This window comes from Penicillium pulvis (genome assembly GCF_028828015.1).
Source record: "Penicillium pulvis strain IBT 33274 chromosome Unknown contig_23_segment0_segment0, whole genome shotgun sequence".
NCBI classification, from domain to species: Eukaryota; Fungi; Ascomycota; class Eurotiomycetes; order Eurotiales; family Aspergillaceae; genus Penicillium; species Penicillium pulvis.
Genome location: NW_026643075.1, coordinates 3,251,455 through 3,270,185, shown reverse-complemented (window position 1 = coordinate 3,270,185; position 18,731 = coordinate 3,251,455). Strand labels below are relative to the sequence as shown.

At 49.5% G+C, this 18,731-nt stretch overlaps 12 protein-coding genes across 12 annotated transcripts; 6 read left to right on the top strand and 6 right to left on the bottom strand.

Annotated features, from left to right (window-relative positions):
* Positions 1-2,358: 2,358 nt before the first annotated feature.
* On the top strand, positions 2,359-2,964 carry N7503_005504 (uncharacterized protein; the record flags this gene model as incomplete). Its single annotated transcript, XM_057065051.1, has 2 exons — positions 2,359-2,629; positions 2,684-2,964. The coding sequence occupies 2 exons, from the start codon at positions 2,359-2,361 to the stop codon at positions 2,962-2,964; spliced, it is 552 nt and encodes a 183-aa protein (XP_056922794.1).
* A 62-nt stretch (positions 2,965-3,026) lies between these two features.
* N7503_005503 (GNAT family N-acetyltransferase) lies at positions 3,027-3,740 on the bottom strand (the record flags this gene model as incomplete). The annotated part of the gene is made up of 1 exon (XM_057065050.1): positions 3,027-3,740. The coding sequence occupies one exon, from the start codon at positions 3,738-3,740 to the stop codon at positions 3,027-3,029; it is 714 nt and encodes a 237-aa protein (XP_056922793.1).
* Positions 3,741-4,178: 438 nt separating this feature from the next.
* On the top strand, positions 4,179-5,403 carry N7503_005502 (alpha-hydroxy acid oxidase; the record flags this gene model as incomplete). The annotated part of the gene is made up of 3 exons (XM_057065049.1): positions 4,179-4,254; positions 4,318-5,201; positions 5,251-5,403. The coding sequence occupies 3 exons, from the start codon at positions 4,179-4,181 to the stop codon at positions 5,401-5,403; spliced, it is 1,113 nt and encodes a 370-aa protein (XP_056922792.1).
* Positions 5,404-5,571: 168 nt separating this feature from the next.
* Positions 5,572-6,375, top strand: N7503_005501 (RNase P/RNase MRP complex subunit; the record flags this gene model as incomplete). The annotated part of the gene is made up of 2 exons (XM_057065048.1): positions 5,572-6,106; positions 6,179-6,375. 2 exons carry the CDS (start codon positions 5,572-5,574, stop codon positions 6,373-6,375), a joined length of 732 nt encoding a protein of 243 aa, XP_056922791.1.
* A 1,471-nt stretch (positions 6,376-7,846) lies between these two features.
* N7503_005500 (tRNA splicing endonuclease subunit SEN34) lies at positions 7,847-8,785 on the bottom strand (the record flags this gene model as incomplete). The annotated part of the gene is made up of 1 exon (XM_057065047.1): positions 7,847-8,785. One exon carries the CDS (start codon positions 8,783-8,785, stop codon positions 7,847-7,849), a length of 939 nt encoding a protein of 312 aa, XP_056922790.1.
* A 440-nt stretch (positions 8,786-9,225) lies between these two features.
* Positions 9,226-9,549, top strand: N7503_005499 (uncharacterized protein; the record flags this gene model as incomplete). The annotated part of the gene is made up of 2 exons (XM_057065046.1): positions 9,226-9,283; positions 9,347-9,549. The coding sequence occupies 2 exons, from the start codon at positions 9,226-9,228 to the stop codon at positions 9,547-9,549; spliced, it is 261 nt and encodes an 86-aa protein (XP_056922789.1).
* A 28-nt stretch (positions 9,550-9,577) lies between these two features.
* Positions 9,578-10,788, bottom strand: N7503_005498 (elongator complex protein 4; the record flags this gene model as incomplete). Its single annotated transcript, XM_057065045.1, has 2 exons — positions 9,578-10,275; positions 10,326-10,788. 2 exons carry the CDS (start codon positions 10,786-10,788, stop codon positions 9,578-9,580), a joined length of 1,161 nt encoding a protein of 386 aa, XP_056922788.1.
* Positions 10,789-10,953: 165 nt separating this feature from the next.
* N7503_005497 (DNA-directed RNA polymerase core subunit RPB8) lies at positions 10,954-11,599 on the top strand. Its single transcript, XM_057065044.1, has 2 exons — positions 10,954-11,395; positions 11,465-11,599. The coding sequence occupies exons 1-2, from the start codon at positions 11,070-11,072 to the stop codon at positions 11,568-11,570; spliced, it is 432 nt and encodes a 143-aa protein (XP_056922787.1). The 5' UTR covers positions 10,954-11,069; the 3' UTR covers positions 11,571-11,599.
* A 379-nt stretch (positions 11,600-11,978) lies between these two features.
* On the bottom strand, positions 11,979-13,088 carry N7503_005496 (uncharacterized protein; the record flags this gene model as incomplete). Its single annotated transcript, XM_057065043.1, has 1 exon — positions 11,979-13,088. One exon carries the CDS (start codon positions 13,086-13,088, stop codon positions 11,979-11,981), a length of 1,110 nt encoding a protein of 369 aa, XP_056922786.1.
* A 445-nt stretch (positions 13,089-13,533) lies between these two features.
* Positions 13,534-14,582, bottom strand: N7503_005495 (thiamine pyrophosphokinase-related protein; the record flags this gene model as incomplete). The annotated part of the gene is made up of 2 exons (XM_057065042.1): positions 14,509-14,582; positions 13,534-14,455 (listed from the first exon to the last, which is right to left on the bottom strand). The coding sequence occupies exons 1-2, from the start codon at positions 14,547-14,549 to the stop codon at positions 13,534-13,536; spliced, it is 963 nt and encodes a 320-aa protein (XP_056922785.1). The 5' UTR covers positions 14,550-14,582.
* A 4-nt stretch (positions 14,583-14,586) lies between these two features.
* Positions 14,587-15,441, top strand: N7503_005494 (OPI10 family protein; the record flags this gene model as incomplete). Its single annotated transcript, XM_057065041.1, has 1 exon — positions 14,587-15,441. One exon carries the CDS (start codon positions 14,587-14,589, stop codon positions 15,439-15,441), a length of 855 nt encoding a protein of 284 aa, XP_056922784.1.
* Positions 15,442-15,829: 388 nt separating this feature from the next.
* On the bottom strand, positions 15,830-18,337 carry N7503_005493 (MHYT domain-containing protein; the record flags this gene model as incomplete). Its single annotated transcript, XM_057065040.1, has 3 exons — positions 15,830-17,515; positions 17,568-18,132; positions 18,189-18,337. 3 exons carry the CDS (start codon positions 18,335-18,337, stop codon positions 15,830-15,832), a joined length of 2,400 nt encoding a protein of 799 aa, XP_056922783.1.
* Positions 18,338-18,731: the final 394 nt, after the last annotated feature.

Below are 18,731 nucleotides of genomic sequence, written 5' to 3'. Positions count from 1 at the left end.
GCCTTCTACCGTTTCCATTATCGAAATCTAGATGTCCACGGGATGTGGACGGACCGTCCCGTCTGGACTTTTAGTACTGGACCTCTCCCAAGGTTCTCATCTCCGTTCAAGTTACTGTCCCGAGGTGCTCAAGTTCCATGATTCCATTCCAACGGTTTCTATGCTTTGAAAGCCGGAGAAAGGAGTTGCAGGGAACTAGTTACATGCAGAGCATCAAGATTCAGAGCTTACAGAAGCAGTGGGTAAGGTACTCCATTGGTTCGGAGTAATAATGCCGGGATCTGATTCGGCCCCGAGAACGCCAGACGCTCAGGCCCACATTTACCCTTTTGGGGATAGATCCCACTCAAAAAGGCGAAGCCTGGAATTTCGAGTTCCAGTGCTAGTTCTTGAAGTATATTACAGTGCGGCATCTGCTGTTCCGCGGAAGTCCGTGTAAGGGACTAGACTGAAGCTAACTGCATTGTGCAACCGATATATACACCCCGTATTGAACCGAGTTGATTCGTACGGAACAAATACAACATCAAACCTAACGCATCCTGGTCAGCACTGTATCAATATCCCTGTACACTAATGCATTCCATTAGACGATTGTCGGGAGCACACAAAAGCCTGAAAACCAGCGGCACCGATTGCAAGGGTATCCCGCTGTCACATTGAGAACCCCTGCAGGCCGGACCCAAGGCACCGGGTCTAAGTATGTTGCCTGCGCGGACAGGGAAGCCTTCAGACAAACATCGACGTGTATGTTTCAAAGTTTGTCTTCTTCCGCGGACGCCTTGTTCTAAATAAAGTAGGACAGCCTCGAGCTCAGTAAGGGTCATTCACAGCAAGGGGCTTACAAAAGATCCAGACTTTCGGGATCTGGCAGGGGTGGTAAATCCGATGGGTCCTAACGGTCGACTAACCCAATTCAGAACACCTTCCATGATGTACGTGTCTCGTCCCATTCTCTGAACTTTTCGCTTCTCCACCGAACCGACGGAGTGGACGATGTTCCATGCAGGACGAAAATCCTGGAATTTGGTTGTGGATTTGGGGCGTAATCCAGAAACGGATGAATGCATGATCCGGGGCACTTTTCGTCGGTATTTTTGTCTAGCTTGGATTTTTAGGCGCCAAACGATCGAGTATTACCTACTTTACTCCCGATAATCCCTGTCATGTTCTCTTCCCCCTCCCTTCCCAGATTCTCGGGTCCGAGTATTCCATTATAATACACATGCCAACACATTGCCATGCGCCCGATCCTGGTACCCTTTGCATTAGGACGGAATCATGCAGAAGCATCCAAATGGATCTAGTGCTCCTGAAGATTAGTGGACTTTTGTTTTTCCTTTCTCCACAGCCACAATTAAATCGTACAACTCAGACATGGGCTGGTATATTGTTGCCACCCCTGGCGCCCTGGCTTGCGTCTGTAACTTGCCGCTTCGAGAAACTTGTCACTTCTATTCTAAATCATGGATTCTCTCCGAACTTTTGGTGGCCCATCATATCACATTCTGTGCGGAGCATATACCTCCGTTAGTAATTAGTCATTTACTTGCGGGGTCCGGGATTTGCAGGTCAGACATGGATCTGTGCCCGGGTGAGTGGATCTAGCTACGGAGTAGTGTAGACATTTCAGTACAGTAATGCTAGTCTCGCCTGGTTGATTGGGTCGGTGGGTCGAGCTGTGAATCGAGGCTATCACTTCGGCTTTGGCTTCAACTGTCAGTTCGCAGGAGGGTTTACGGGTCTCTTTAAAGTTTGATGGCATAGCCTCGATGGAGCCTGACAGGACTAAAATGGAACTGTGGCCGGGGCTATGGGGCGTGCGGATCATTCTGGTTTCTAGTAAGGTGGGTGTAATATATCCACTCTAGAAAAGAGCTAATGATTCAGGTGGAATCCTTAAGTGAGAGGCCTGCCTAGTGCTGAGGTTGACATAAGATGGATTTGTCGATCTTTGGGCGACTTCTTAATCTTCGAAGATTCGGTATCACAGCAGAAGATTTATGACTGATCAAGTGTGCGCCAAATTGGACCGGACTTGATGCAATCTACTTCGGATTACAAGCAGCAAAGTCCTGCCTGAGGCTGCACCATATTCCACGGGTTCGCCCTCGAAGTCACTGGTGGATTGTTCTGCCTCTTCTCTTTAGAGAGAAACATACTTCATTCCACCCAGTGCAGTTTGCTACTATACTACCACTGAGCTTATGAAATAGATGCCAGACAAGCCTCATGCACGTCATGGAAATCCAGGGGGAAACTCAATATGGCCTTATCGCTTATCGGTCATATAAGCGGTAAGCTGACTTCCAAGGTTCCAAGCTCCAAGGTCATAACATCAACACATGAACCTGAACCATGGCTTCTAAACTCACGATCGGACTGCCGAAAGTCTATGCCAACCAAGGAAACAAATGTGTTCCACCAACAAATGATTTCCTCGCCGGGACCTGGCATGTAACACATTCCACCCTTCCAATGTGGAAGGACAAACGCAACGTCAACATCACCTACACAACGCTCCCTGCCGATTCTTCGGGTGTGGTGAAAATCGATGACCTGGTGAAATACCAAGGCATTAATTCGGAGAAAATCAAATCGATTAATGGAGTGGATACGCCATCTGCAGGTATGTTCATGAAGTATTGAAAATGATCAGGGGAAGTTCACTAATAATCATCAGGTAACCAAGGCGCTTGGGATTGGCGTGGTAAAGGCTGGTTGATGATTGCAAGCTCTCATTGGGAAGTTCTTGGCTTTGGCCATACGGATGATGGTAACCAGTGGGTTGTGACCTATTTCGCCAAGACTCTCTTCACGCCTGCTGGTATTGATATCTATGCCCGAAACAAGGAGGGACTTGCTCAAGCTACCATTGACGACATTCTCAAAGCTTTGAAGGATTTCGAAGTTAGTGATATCACGGCCCTGGCCGAAAGCGTGTTTACAGTTTTGCAAAACTAGCGAGTGGACATTATAATGCCCAGGCGTGGAAAGATAATATGATCTACGTTGAAGACCAGGGATTATTCAGAACCAGCCCTCGATCCAGGCTCATAGATGAAGAAATACACACCATACTCCCCACTCCCACCATACGCAGAGTCGTCCTGGACCAGTTCTGCTATGAGTCGAAACCCCATTCGTTTGTACAGTTCAGCTCCCTCTCTCAAAGCGTGGACGAAAATGTCTAACCCCATCTTGTCTGCTTGATCCATCCCGCTTTTCACCAATGCCGTCCCGACTCCTTTACGCTGGTTGTCCGGATGCACAGCAAGGTATTCCAGACTTATATATGGTGTCTTCGGCGTCACTTCCTTCTCCAGCGCGTTCACACGATCTAATAGCTCGTCGGCATCGTTGTTTGGGTCCCAAACAACAGTCTCGGCCATCCGCCGAATCTCCGCCTCTCTCTCGGGCTCGACCGCCGGGACCTGGGCTTCAGGCCATATCGGCGTGCCATCATCTGGATTCATCTCATAAGATGGTGGCAGGCACCATCGGGCGTAGCCGAGTATGCGACCCGTCTCTGGATCTACTGCTCTCTGATGTCGCAAGACTTCCCGTTTATTCAGCAGGTTGCGGGGGAAGCGTAGGGCTATCTGCGAAATGTGGTACTCGAGGGTTCGATGGCGCCAGGCTAGGACCCAGTGCGGGTCGACCCAGAAAGCGGGGATGCTATTGGCGGCCAGGGCGGTGCCGTCGTCGACGCTGCATTGTGAGAGTACAAAGGGAGCCATGTGTATGAGCAAGGAAAGGACAGCAAGCGAAAAACATGTTATTGTGGAGACCGGCAAGGAAGAAGAGGAACTACGCAAGATGAAGCCTGTTGCCTAAGTAATACTGAAAGGCACTAGCCCTGATATGGACGAAGAACATGGTAGATAAGGGATGCTAGGAAGCACAAAGTCCGAGTCTGCGACAGTGACAGGGCGGATAGTATGTGTCGGAGCCTAGGGTGGGAGCCTGCGCTCAGAACTTTCTGGGTATCGCCTGGTTCATAGCCCTGGAGATACTCAAGCAAACATTCAGGTACCCAATAATGGATTGGGAACTTTAGAGCTTAGCATAGCTGTGTCTGCTTACTGCGACCCTGGTGGAGACGCCCCCGCGCCTATCTCAGGTACCCCCGCACCATTTCCACACCTTCCTCCTCGAATCCCAGGCAACTCAGAACAATGGGGCTTGAAAAGATACTTTCGATATCAGATCTTGAATCTGCAGGGTCTAGGAAGCTCCCTATATCAACTAGAGGTAAGAACCATATTCTTCCCAAGAGAGCATAGAGCAATACTAATGAGGGGCACTGGCCTATAGATTTCTTCAACTCTGGTGCAACAACCCAAGTGACAGTTCGCGAGAACTCAACTGCGTACCAAAAGTATCGAATTCTCCCCCGAGTTCTGAAAGATGTGTCCAATGTGAGCACTAAGATCCCTCTGTTTGGTCGGGACATCGCCTTCCCACTTTGTGTCTCGCCCGCTGGGCTACAGGCAATGGCACACCCAGACGGCGAACTAGCGACAAGCAGAGCATGTGCTAAGTACGGCGTCAATATGGGTATCTCTTCCTATGCCAATCACACGGTGGAACAGATCACCGCCGCCGGAAAGGCGATAGGACCCATTCATCACGTCATGCAGCTCTACTCAATGAAGGATCGCGAGAAGGAGGAACAAGTCGTTCGTCGTGCTGAGGCTGCTGGTTGCAAGGCTATTTTTCTGACGGCTGACAGTCCCGTGCTGGGCGTACGGTATAACGAATGGCGGAGCGGGTTTCTGCCTCCGGCTGGCCTGGCGTATCCAATGATGGGAAAAACATCAGAGCAGATTCAGCAACAGTCGCACGATGATGGGTTCAGTTCGTTCAATAACGATTCGCATTCTTGGGCTGTGGAGATTCCATGGTTGCGCAGTATTACTAAGATGGAAATCTGGATTAAGGGTGTGTTGACGCCTGAAGATGTGGAGACGGCTATTGAGTATGGATGTGAGGGTGTGATTATCAGTAATCATGGTGGACGACAGCTTGATGAGACGCCGGCAACCATTGATGTCCTTCCGGATTGTGCGAAGGCTGCTCGAGGCCGAATCCGCATTCACATCGATGGAGGCATTCGGTCAGGTACCGATATGTTCAAGGCTTTGGCTTTGGGTGCTGAATGTTGCTGGGTTGGTCGTCCGATGCTTTGGGGACTAGCAGTAAGTTACACGGCCTATTTCTGGAGATTGAATACTAACTATGCTCTAGTATAATGGACAAGAGGGAGTGGAATTGATGCTCGACATCCTCTATCAAGAATTCAAACGGTGCATGCAGCTGGCGGGTTGTAAGTCCATATCTGAGATCAGCGCTTCAAGCCTTGGTATTTTCCGTTCAGATGCTCCACTGGCAAGACTTTAAATAGATTTGAATTATAGAAATCGAAATTCAGCCCAATAAAAAGGTCAAAAAGCAGAGGTACGGAGGAGTGTTATTGCTCATAGTTCATATCTTATCAGCGGGTGACATCAAAAAAAATCCCCAACTCCGCAACCTTCACCTCCAACCACTCAGGTCAAAACCAACAAAATGACCGACTCTCCCACCCCAAAGGCGCAACACATAGCTCACACACTCCTTGCCCGCGCCCACTCCCCTGACTCCGCAGAACAACAATTCACCGAGCGCGTTAAGCAAAAACCACTTTTCCTCCGCCCAACTTCCCCCTCCGCCGCAGACAACCGATCCAGACGCCGCCTCCATCGTCTCCGCAAGAAAGAATATTTTATCCGTCACCAGCGCCCGCGATCTCTATCTGCGCGCGAAAAGCGCACATCGGGTCTCTACGACTTGCCTAAAGATGAATGCAAGCACGCTATCTTCAAGGGACTGCATGCGCTATGGGTCGGTTACATGCAAGAGATTTTGGATCTCAAGATCGAGGGGAAGAGTGGATTGATAACGCCAGCTTCGCATGGTGCGAAGCTTGTCAGTGCTGATTTCCACGGTGCGGAGGTGGAGGTTGTGCGGAGTCGATGCGCTAGTCGGGTTGGAGTGAAGGGAATTGTGGCGCGGGATACGAAGTTTACGTTTGAGGTTGTCACAGAGAAGGATGAGGTTAAGAGTCAGTACTTATCTGCGGTCTTAGACCGATGTCCTGATTTGTTCGTGATTGAAGCTGACATTTCTGCTATAGCAATACCCAAGGAACACTCTGTCTTTCGGTTTACAGTTCCTTTTCCGACTTCGACACCGTCGGAATCTGCTGAGGGCCAACAGAGCCAGCAAGGACCGAAGCCATTGATTTTCGAACTTCATGGTAGCCAGTTTGAGAATCGGGCTACGGACAGGGCTAATAAGAAGTTCAAATGGAGGAACATTGATTATCTATGATCCTGTCATATAATTTAAGCATGAGATGATGATAATCTTGGAGCCAAGAGGCTTTACACAGACTCCAGTTTTCTGGTTTTTTTCCATGCCATATTTGATGTCCACACTCATAATGATAGCCGATTCGGTGATTGGCACACCTCGAGGTCTGATCTCTTCTGGTGATACCGAAAACTACTCCAGCTTCTGAGTCTACTCCAATGCAGGCCGCGGGAGAGTGACGTATTGCCTTGGAAACCCTGCCATCCTTTGTACATACATCGCATTAGATACTATTGCGTTTGGTAACTTGCAGCCACGAGGTTTGATTACGCAATCACGTAGTAGGTCATTTGCATCACCAGACTGCTGCCTCATGGCTCAGAGTATCCACCCATTGCCAGATTTCTGGTCGAAATGAAACCAAAAAATGACAGGCAATGCTCGCAGAGTCTCGTCATTGGCTGTGTGCATGGTTGGGCTGATATTACATGGCTCAGCGCTCACAGCCCATGTCCATGCATATGATTTCGCTGAAACTGAAAAATGGTAGGCAATGCTCATAGTGTCTCTCTATTGGCTGTGAAAATGATCGTGCAGATAGCTCATGGCTCAGCCGTTAACATTGCATGCGCTTTTTGAAACTAAAAAATGACAGGCAATGTCAGTAGAGTTCTTTCATTGGCTGTAGAACTGCTTTTATACCGGGTGCCTAGGGCTTATTCGTGTACTGGTGCCTGGAGATTCGCGTCATCGGGCTTCAGAGCGTACATGTTGTGTTGAGGGACGTTATATACAAATGGACTCGAATCCTGCACGCATGCTCATTTCTAAGCGGACCAAATACTACATAAAGCCATATGCTTTGTGTGTATATTGAGACACCTCAAGTATAATCGGAATTCGGTGGAACGAAGTCTTATCTAGAACTCGAGGCCACCGGGAAGCGACGCTGGGCTTGGAGCAATTTTGGAATAATTAACCGCTGTACAACATTGATGAGGGCTAATGATAATGCGTTGTATTATCAAGTGATAGCCAAGTTGGGCTATTTAGCTATGCCTGGTAGGGGTATCATGTTGACGTAGCTTTCTTTCTCCCCTTTGACTCCATTGGAGGAAAGGGATGACAACTCGTCCGAAGACCGACCGCAAGAGTCTTGAATTTGTTTCGCAAGACGCCCATTCGAGATATTTCTCTTGATGTTATTGTCATAAGACCTAATAATAAGGTTGGCGACACTTAGTCTTATGCCAAAAGAGTCGGTATGCGTAGCTTGTATTCAGCAGATGCATAAGCGACTGCTTTGAGGGCGGTGATGCGGCAGATAGTTGCCTGCATTGTGCCCGAGATGAATATGGCATAGATAGTGATAGGGTGGTATGCAGTCAAATCGTTGGCCAAGCACATGGGATGGCTAGATAAAGATGATACTCACCACGGGATCGAGGAACGGTGAGCTTGAAGGAAATCAACCCCCAGTGCCGAGGGTTTACATGCCTGCCCATTCAATGCTGAATGTACGCACACTCCCAGTGCGCTCAATCTCAGATTCGGCTTGCTCTCTTGAGAGTTGAGGTCCACCGAGAAGGAAGCCCTTCTTGACACCAGTACCCAGTCGGCCACCAATAATAATATCCATCAGGTCAATCTCCTGGTCCCATTCGGCAGAGACAACGAGGAAATGCGAATGGAATCTGAGAGGGTCACCTGGGTACGCCACATATTGGCATCCAAAACGCAGGCCGGGCGAGAGGAAATAGCCACGCGACTGCAGATGAGCAAACAGCGGGTATGAGAGCGGGACATCGGGCCGTGCAAGAATATTATTGGACGATGTAGATGGCCGAGGAAGTGGAGGGTAGGATGTTGTGGGAGTCACAGCGTAGATTTGCTCAGGCACAGTGCTGGTAGATGCCTTTGCAGAGGCAGAATCATCGAAGAAGTCGGCCACCGAGGCTGGGTTGTCATTCGCTGGAGTAGCGGGGGGATCGTGTTTATCACCACCACCACCAGCTTTAGCAGCTGCTCTGGCCATGGCTGCCTTCTTGTCGCTTTTCTCTTTGAACTTTTGGTCTCTTTGTTGGTCCTTGCGTTCCGCTAGGATGCGTGTGGCGTGGAGGCCCTGGGATTCTAATTCTCGTAGGTACTGTCGGCGATCTTCCTCTAGGAGAGATTGCATGCCATTGTGTGCCTTGGCTTCGTCTACAATGCAAGCTACACCCTTGTCCACCAACAGCCGCGCCTCCTCGGGCATCAACTCGAGCGGCAACCCCAAGAACACATTTTGTTGTGGAATTTGTGGAAGAGTCCCGATCAAGACACCACACGTGTTGTATTCCCGTCTCAAATATGTGACATCGTCAATGGAGAACAGTAGGTATCTACCAGAAATGAAAGAGATCGGAATAGGAAGAGTAGGTTGGTCCATTTTGAAGAAAATATTGTTTCATGTATTCTGTTGCACATTCAAATTAGCAATTGATCATCAACAAGATGGGTTGAGGCAAAGATAAAAGATGTGTGCGAAATCATTTTCCAGTACGTTTCTCAGTCACATAGCTCAATTTTATAAAAGAGCTTCAGGGGATTGACAGATTGTATTTATATAATCATGCAAGAGGGTTTGTATGAAGGGGAGGGGAAAGGAAGAGCTTACCATTAGAAAAAGCGAGTCTTGGGATTTGACAAGCAAAGCCAGAGACTCGAGAAGGTGGAGGAAGAAAGAAAAAAAGAAGCGAGATTTTTCTGAAGAAGCAGCTCCTCCGCGCTTACCCGTTTTGGGTTGGCGGTCTCCACTGTCAATTCCACGACTTGAGAGCAGTATCTCCGAAGTCCGCAACGCCTCCAACCTCAAGCACTTCTTACACAATGAACTTCCTTCTTCTCATGGTCCTGGTATTCTTTGCCCCATTGCTGCTATATGTTGGTCAGACTCCCTTTTGTCTCCCTTTGACCACCGGAAAGACAGACAGTTACTGACACCAAGCAGTATGGTTAGCAGCTTCCTCTTGTTTAGGTAGTCGCTTTCGCACTCGTCTGGGTGGATTTTCAGTCCGGCCGGGCTTGGATTCATATGGTCAAAGCTATCTCCGGACAATGGCTAATTCAGGATCCGCCATGTCTGAACAAATCGAGATGGAGGATATGCTAGCGGAACCCGGAACTCATCGTCACTTTGAAGAAGACGAATAAGCCGATCTTATGCAATATTGCTTCCGCTTCAGAATTCTAGGTCTGCCTTCTTGGGCATTCCGCTGGATGCAGGCGCTTCTTGTGCCTCCTTGTCACCTTCCGCCGGCGGCAAACTGAACGGCTTGATCTCAAATCGCCGACGACTCAAATTAAACGCCCAATCTTGCCCCACATTCTGGTCACTCCCACCACCACGTTCATGCAAAACAGGAATACGGTGTGTCTTCAACATGCCCTGTGGAGGCTCCTCCTGAGATGTGGCAGCTCCCGAAGTCGCCAGTGCATCAGCAGAGTGGGGGAAGGGACAAAGCTCAATAACACCATCGCTGAGAAGCTCGATCCACCGGATGAGGCCGGATGAGCGGGGGAACAGTGATAAAGGAAGAGTGATCATTGCTGTGATGCGGGTTGCGTGCGCACTCATCAAAGCTTTCAGGGAGTGCAGGAACTGCAGCACATACTCCGGTTGACAAGCGTCGGGCGGATACATTGTGGGGTTGAGCAAAGAGGGGATGACGATGCGATGGATGGTGTTTGGACCAGCAGATGTAACGGCGTCTTGTAGTCGTTTGAGAATGGCAACGAAGGGTGAGCCCCTCGAGGGCACGAGTGGAATGAAAGACATATTGGTAATGGAGGGGTGGGCGAGACGTTTTGTGAGATCAAATGCGTGACAGAAAGCCGCTTGCTTCGAAGCTGCATCGGTGTCTCCGGTTGGTGTAGGGGCTGTAGTTCATCAGCATCATGTTCCATCGCGTCTCAGCCGATATGCTTACCATCACGGGAGCCGGCAATGCCAGCGCCAAATTCGCCCAGTCGCTCATATCGCCAAGCAATTTTCATACGCTCGTCCTTGCGCTTGTCTGACCTCTTCTCTAAAGACTCTGCTGTCCCGATCAGACCGGGCAAGCTTCGCCCCCATTGCTCTGGCACGCCAACCACATGGATCTTTTGTTCTTGGACAACGCCCTCAGCTGCGTAGTATCGCAACAATGCACCCGCAAAATCCGTAGTTCCGTTTTCCTCGATCAATAGGACCTTCCCCATAGGAAGACCTGCGTGTCCAGCAAGAAGCCCATCTAGCGAAGGTGTTCCTGTAGAGGTAGTTGGCCGTCCGTCATCGGGTGAGGGGCGAATGCCTGGAACAGACTCGGGCGGAGTTGGCTGTGCGGAGGCATTGGGGATAGCAGCGCGGTCAACGCCAGCTGACAAGCCGATATTCCGCTTGCGGAATGACATGGCGTATATTGTAGGTTCAAATATCCTAAACAAGCCAGACAAGGAGGCCTGATGTGGTTCCGATCTTGAAATGGTTTATCGGCGGGGAACCAAAACCGGCAGAAAAAAAAGAGCTGCTTCAAACTCCGATCTCCACCTCTAATTCCTCTCCTCCACTCTCCTCGACAAATACACACCGCAAACCCAGAATAAAAGGGTTTTTGCAGTGTCTATATCCTGCTCCAAGTATTAAATCCTGACTAGCTCCTGAAACCCTCGCCACCGCGCAGTCCAATCTCACCATGTCCGACCCACTCCTCTTCGAAGACTCGTTCACCGTCACCGGTGTCAACGCTCAGAAATACGATCGCGTCTCTCGTCTGACCTGTACCTCGAGCGATGCTTCTATTACCTTCACCCTCGATGTGAACTCCGAGCTCTACCCGTGCGCCGTTGGCGAGTCGCTCTCCATGGCGCTGGCCTCGACTCTGTCTCTCGATGGCAAGGAGGATACCCGTGCGAGCTGGAGAGAGGTCAGCATGGGCGAGCAGACTCTTGCCAATGACTACGATTACGTTTGCCACGGCAAGGTGTACCGTTTCGAGGAGGGTTCTATCAAGGATACCATGTAGGCTGACCCAGCGCTTTTTTTGCGCCTATCAAATTTTGTCCGGAGCATATACTAATTCAAGTCCAGGGCTGTCTTTGTGTCATTCGGTGGTTTGCTGCTCTATCTGGAGGGTCCCTACAAGAAGCTTGCTCCTCTGAAGATCGACCATGTCTACCTGCTTCTTAAGAAATAGATGAGTTCAGTTTGTGGACAAAAGTTCGGGGTGTACTTGATCTGGGCAGGTCATTTTTGTTGGGTTGTGCAGCGCTGGCGTTATTTGCATTTTTATTTGGGTATACCAATAGATGATCGCCAATAAAATCGATCTTCATTCCAACTCTATATAAAATTCTGGAGAGCAAAGACGGAGACGCTAATCGACACCCAAGAGTCATTATTTCAATCTTGGAAAGCCGTCCAGTAGAGCGCAATTTATTCTTGCTATGGCGTCAAGGTATTCCCCTATCATCTTTCGAGAAGGCTGCGTGTCGTTGGCTGAGAGAGCCTCAGTCCCAAGCAGAGCAGTATGATGATTGAGAGCGCGGGTAAGGCTCAACGATGCTGTTCTTATTTGGTCTTGAGTTCCATGGTTAGTATGCATTTATCTTGAAGGCAGATAATAGACTGTTGTGGCCTCACCAAGCATATATCGAATGTGAAAAGGTCCAACCAGTGCCAGCATTATAGTTTCAAACTGCTGTACTTCTGGCAAAGCGCGTAAGTCTGCATTTGACCTGAAGTAGATAATATCCCATCCTAGAAATGTCATTACAATGAATATGATGGCTGGGGTTTCGGTCTTACCGGCAGCAAGCTTTATGGATGCCTTGCAGATGGCATCAACATCTCTCGCTGAACGGCGTCTCAGCCCCAGTAAACTGGCCGCAATAGGCGGTTCCCAGTCTGAGCCGAACAAGCTTCCAATTCCAAATGCGAGGGCAACTTGCAGCTCAAGGTCTTCTTTACTTTCGTGTCCAGGTTCATGAGCGAAACATTTTCGCAGTTTTAGCACCCTGTTTGCCCACCCCAGATCATGCTTCCAGGAATCATTGAGCTCCGGTCTCAGAAAGAATAAACCCTTGTCAATGATTTCTTTGCCAGTAGCGGAACTGCATTTCCCCTCAATCTTCAGTGCGCCTTGTGAAAGGTATTCTCCGAAGTAGAAACGTTTAGAGAAGTCACCGGTTCTCTCGGTTCGCAGTCTTTCCATACTGCGTAAACTATAACTAAACCTGCTAAAAATGGAGATGAGGTCCAAATCTTGCACAAATGCCCCTCTTTGAAACGTGGTCGTGTTGACGATGAAAAGAGTGATATCTTCAAGAGCAACATGGTCTCTATGGTGACGATAAAACACATATTGTAAAGCGAAGAGCAGTGAGCTTGTCCATGAGAGGAGGTTGCTTGGACTACCACCCTCCCACCAAAGGTGTCTGCTAAGCATATCTGCCATCTCTGTTCGATCGCCGTCCAGAATGTTTATCTCTCGGCCCGGATTGGCTTTTTTGGCGTCCTTGGATTTCGCCCAGATCTTAGTGGTCTCGCCATCCGACTTGTTGTGGACTGAGACGCGATAAAGATATTGTGGAACTTGAGAAAACTTATCTTCGAGCCATGATTCTTCCTCGTGGGGAGTGAATCGCAGGCAGTCAGACCCAGTCATGTTCAAGGATAACCGATCTAAGACCTGGCTCAAATGCTCAGTGGACATTTTGCAAGTGAAAAATATATATTTGAAATGCGCTTATCAGGTTATACAAGGAATGATGGCTTCAAGGATTCCGATTTTGGGAGTTTAAATACTCAGGGGGACCTATATGAGATCGGGAGCAGTTCCAACAATTGGTGCTTCTAGTCAGCCTTGTAGGCGCCGAGGCTGCCCGCCAGCGCCTCATCAGCCTCGAGTAATATGAACCCCCCTGCTATCAATATGTGCAATCGCTCGGATATCTGCCTCGAACAGAAAGTACTCAGCCAATTAGGGATGGCTCTGGGCACTGCCCTGGCGAGCAGTTGCGAATGGAGCGTTGGGATTTTGGGGACAATACTGTATGTGGATAAAAATTCGATATTTGCCTTGTCTATTTGCCTTGTGGTCGCTCCAATATATGCAAGGATGCAAATGACCTCTAAAGGCGCCATATACAATTCGATATCTAGCAATGAGAGGCCGTCGGGTACTCCAAGCGACGGTGAAGGCGAGACAATATATCCAGGTAATCCGGCTCATTCTCAGCGGTGAGAATACCACGTCGAATAAAGAAATCAATCATGACGACAGCACAGTTCGGCTTGAATTCGCCCCGTGCCAACGCATCTTTCACCTCTTGCACCGTCCAAAGCTTGAACTCTTCCACTTCGTTGTCCCCCGGCCGCGGAATAACCGACGCATCGAGCTTCAGATCATAAACATACTCGACTTCCGGCTGACTGAGGCCAGTCTCGCCACCAGCTCGCGCATCCCGGATGTGGCTGTAAGTCACACAGCCCACTGGGATGATAGACGCACGCACTACGTCCTCAGGGAGGGAGGCTTCCTCCATGGCTTCACGAACAATACACTCAAACGGCTTCTCGTTGGTGCACATACCGCCAGCAACTGTGTTGTCCAACATGCTAGGGTATGTTTGCTTGTTCTTCGCTCGTCGGGGAACCCACAACTTGAGGCCATCGGCATCATCCACGTAGCCGGTCATGTGAGCACCGTAGCTCACGATGCCGAAGAGCGGAGAGGCACAGCGCTCCATGTCGAGGAGAAACTCACCACCTGGTCCGTAGACGGGGTATTTCTCGTTCCGCCATCCCTTCAGTACTTCAAACGCACCGAGCTTTACGGCCTCGAGAATGCTGTCTCCGACCAATTTACTGCGGTACTCCGGAGTTGCGTCTGCTGGCGTAGCCAAAGTTACGGTCTTTGCGGCAGAGTCAACCACCCAGTACTCCGATGACCAAGGAAACTTCTCAACCACCGAGTTCAAGATGTAACCCAGAATAGCATCGTACCCATTGACTCGGAACTCATGATAGTTCTTTAGATTCTCCGTGTACGCAACACGGTTATCCGTATAGTAAGGGAAGCTAGCGAAGCCATTAGATACCAAGAAAATAAGGAATGGATGGAGAATCAGTACTTGTCGCATTCACAAATCAGCTCCAGATTAGACTTGCCCATCGTGACGATCGTATAAGAAACAATAAGCTTCACGATCATGTCCCGCGATGGAGGGGGACGCCAAGCCCTTATCGCCCGCGATAAGGGTATTATGTCACTCATGAGCTTGGAGAATCTTAGAATCCGCTGGAACAAAGCGACGAAAAAGCTACAAAGAACAGCGCAAACACCTTTCCTCAAATCCCAATCCCTCAACGCCAAAACTCAAGCTGCAGCTCAAGCTGGCAAACCACCCACAATGTTCTCCGTCGTCATTCCAGGCCGTCCCTGCCAAACGGACATCGTCGCAATAGACCCCCAACCAAACGGGCAAGCCACCAAATTCGCATTCACAATCCCAATGAGCCCCCCATTCAATGAAATAGTCATCTTCTTCCTCCCAGGCACAGTCCTACCACCAAACACCGGCGCCGCAATCTACGCCCAACTCCCCGACCCAGCAACCGGCTCCCCCACCGATTTCCGCTTCATCGGCGCATTAGCAAATGAGAAGCCTTCTGGTATATTCAAAGTCCAGTCGTCACCAGCCAGCAAGAATCCCAATGCTCGCTCTGAAGATGAAGAAGAAGATGAAATGCTCGATGAGGGCGGTACCGTGACTGGTGTCATGACACTCGGTATCTCAATTGAGCCAGTACAAAATATTGCGCCGCAGCTTGCGGCGCTGGAGAATGAGTCTGCGGTTGGTTCGGCGCAGAAGCAGATCTCTACTAAGGTGCTTGCGCAGCGGATTATTGGGAGTGCGTTTAATTTCCTTGCGAGCTTTGCGGAGTCGGATAAGGGACGGGATGTTGTGCCCTTGAAGAGCTTCCGGGATTGGTGGACTAAGTTTGAGAGGCGGATTGAGATGGATCCTTCCTTTTTGGAGAAGGCTGATCCTAATGAGACTTGAGATTTTGGTTTAGACGTTTGTTTGGTTCAATTGTGGGATTATCTCGCGTTACGAGTCTTGCATATGATTCGTTTATGCTTGAGTTGCATTGTAGAGCGATTGGGTTTTTTTCTTTGTTATCACTTTTTACGATGATCTGATTCTTACTGGAGTTTTCCAAGGCTGATAGGACTCTCATGGTTGATTGGAGATACTATGATCGCAAGATATAAAATAATAGTCTTTTTTGTCTTTTTACACGGCGATTATATACAGTGGTCTCTGTCAAAGAGCCAAAAAAAGGAAGCAACGATATATACAAATATGAAGAACATCTGACACTATTTTCGTGTTCTTTGCTCCAAGCGCCAATCCAACCCAACAAAAAGAAAAATAAAGGGAGAGTCAATTATAAATCGGATTTGGGAGTAGGGTTGAACGACCCATCTGATCGCAAGCGAATTCCAGGCGCATAGCAAAGACTATACAATTCGTCGACGTAAGTGATAGGCGTCAACGCATTATCACCAGCCGCAATGATAGCATCATGCTGGACCACCGGGTTCTTCGCTGCATTCTCATTCAACCGTGTGACATCCACGCGCACCTCTTTCTGCACGGTAATATCTCCTAGCGCAGTCGTAGTGATACCAGCCTCGAAGAGATCTTCCTGCGAAATACTCGAGTGTAGTGCACTGCCGAAGCTATGTTTCCGCGAATGCCAGAGGCGGATAATGGCAGAGCGGGTGGCGGATAGTTTGTCAGAGTCCGAGGCTGTAGAGCCGGAACGGACATCTGTACAGAATAGCTCCTGGCTAAGTTCGCGAGAGAAGCCATCTCTGTCGGCAACATTGTCGTTTACTTGTTGTTGGACGCGGAAGAGGCGGAAGGGGGTAAATGTGAAGTCTGAATTGGGAATTTGGGTATTTAATGTGCCGACGACACAGAATGTGAGGATTGTGCATTGCCGTGGGGATTGCGGCAGGGCTTCTTCGGAGGTGCGAGTTGTTTTGCGGCATGGGGCAAGGAGAGGGCGTGCGGAGAAGGTGGCTGCTGCGCGCATTTCTTCGGAAAAGGTTTTGGATAGAGAGGTTATACCGTTAACAAGATGTTGACGGAACTCGTCGAGGTTGCGGTCTGTTTGCATGGCGGGGTCGGATTTGAGGTATTTCAAGCAAGTGTTCATGGACCAGCCTTCCATATGGGAAATCAGGTCGAGGTGTGCGACCTGTAGTCGGAGCATTGGGAGGGTTGAGGATGGAAGCGGGTTTCCTGTGCCTTTGGTGGTGAGAATCTCGAAATGGTCGCTGACGGTAGGACGCATCACAAATGCAGTCAAGTGTACACCTTCTGAGAAGCCACGGTTGGTGGTGGCATAATCCCGCATATCACGGAGGTGTTCCCTCAGACTCGGTTCTGGGACATGAATGCGGCGCGAGAGAGTCGAGGTGATGTTCTCGATAGTAGCGAATCGGAAACCAAGCGAAGACATGCGAGCCGCTTCGTGCTTTTGGAGCTGCCGGACACTGAACATTAATTGACCCTTGCCGGTTCGTAGTGACGAGCGACCCATCGCTTTGGATAATCGAGAGACAGGGATAGCAGTTGCCAGAACGTCATCGTACAAGGTTCCAAGTTCGTGAAGAGGTAGTCGCAAGTCATTCGACAGCTCCTGCGCCGAAACACAGAAAAGCTGCTTGAATAATGTATCGAAATCCGTCTGCAACTCGGTATCCTTATCGTTAACCACTCCTCGTGACAAGACATGTTTCTGGATGGCGGCCTGTTCGGATTCGAGACGATTTCGCATGAAGGGGATCATATCTTTGACCACGGGCCAATTGCGGCTTGCCCTAAAGGCCCATAGGAAAGTAGGATGAGTGCGAGTGAGATCATCATCTTGGAATGTCCGTCCAATATAGTGATCAACGATCTTTTTCGTTGGTAGCAGAGCCTGTGGTGTAACCATGACTCGCCCAGATGGGTCGAAGTAAGCGCAGGCAAGAACGAGCTGATGTGCGCGAGTGGTCGATCGTCGGCGATTGCCACCAGAGACAACGGCGCAAGCAGACAGAATCACACAAGAGACACAAGCCTAAAGGACGGTCAGTTCTGTGCATCGATCGAAAGGATAAAGAGATACTGACCAGGACAGAGCAGACGATGACCACCTGACTTCGAGACAATTGCGACCCATTCTTCATAGTCTCATCTCGCTCACGATAAGTCGTTCCAACAGCTGCTGTCCAGTGCATGCCTGATACAGCACCGGCAAGCAGACAGGCACAGATCCCGCGCCGCCACCAACTATCAGTCCAAGTAGCTCTCCATCGAAAGAAAATTCCCAGCGCAGCGGTACTCGAGAAAACAGCGATGATAGCCGATCCGACGACATTTGCAACATGATATGAGCTCTTGTAGTTTGAAATACCCAACTGTCCAACATAATGCATTCCGCACACGGAGCTACCAGTAAGTAAGCCTCCTATCAATATGCGTATGTAGCCAGCCTTCTCCTGGACGCCGACAGAGTAGAATGCGGCGAGGAGCACGACCACGGGCAGCACAAACGATGTTCCAGTGAACGCGACGTTGTATAGAATTTGTATATTTGCGGCTCCATTGCCGAGGACGATAGCGCGGTTGCCGATAAAGTGCATGCACCAAATACCTATACCACCCATGGTAATAGAAGAAGTGAGGAGTAGGTACCTGTGGTGGAATGGGTCAGTGCGTTGAATCGCGTCAGTCACTGAACGTGTCCATACCAGTTGTAGAAGCCCGATCTGGACGTTCTGCGGTGAAGAAGCTCCAACGTGGTCGCACATCCCATAGAGCTGATAACATATGAGAGGAAGATGTATCCTCCCAGGTAGGAGACGTGAACCATGGTGTCTTCGTTGCCCGCATCCGACATGTTGAGGTCTACTTTTAGGCAGCTGGGCTATAGCCCGGAGACAAGCTGTGTAAGGTAGCCAGAACGGGGAAGAAAAGTGGAGTCGTTGATTGACTTGAGTTATGAAATCAAACAAGACATCGAGGTCATAGGGATCAGGAATGAATATAAATAAATCAAGCGACAGTCACAAGAGTGTACGTAAGTGGGAGATTCCTTGGTCTGCAGGCGATGGGAACCTTAAAGTATTAGGCAAACTAGTCCAGGCAAAAAGTAAGTATTGGGCGCAATACACCAAGGCCAGCGCAGTACTCGCAAGCCCGCATGGCACCGGACAATTAATTGGCTTCGTAGGCGAGGAAGTGGGATCCATTATCCGATCTAGAAGACGACGGCTAGGCCCACCCGACGCTAC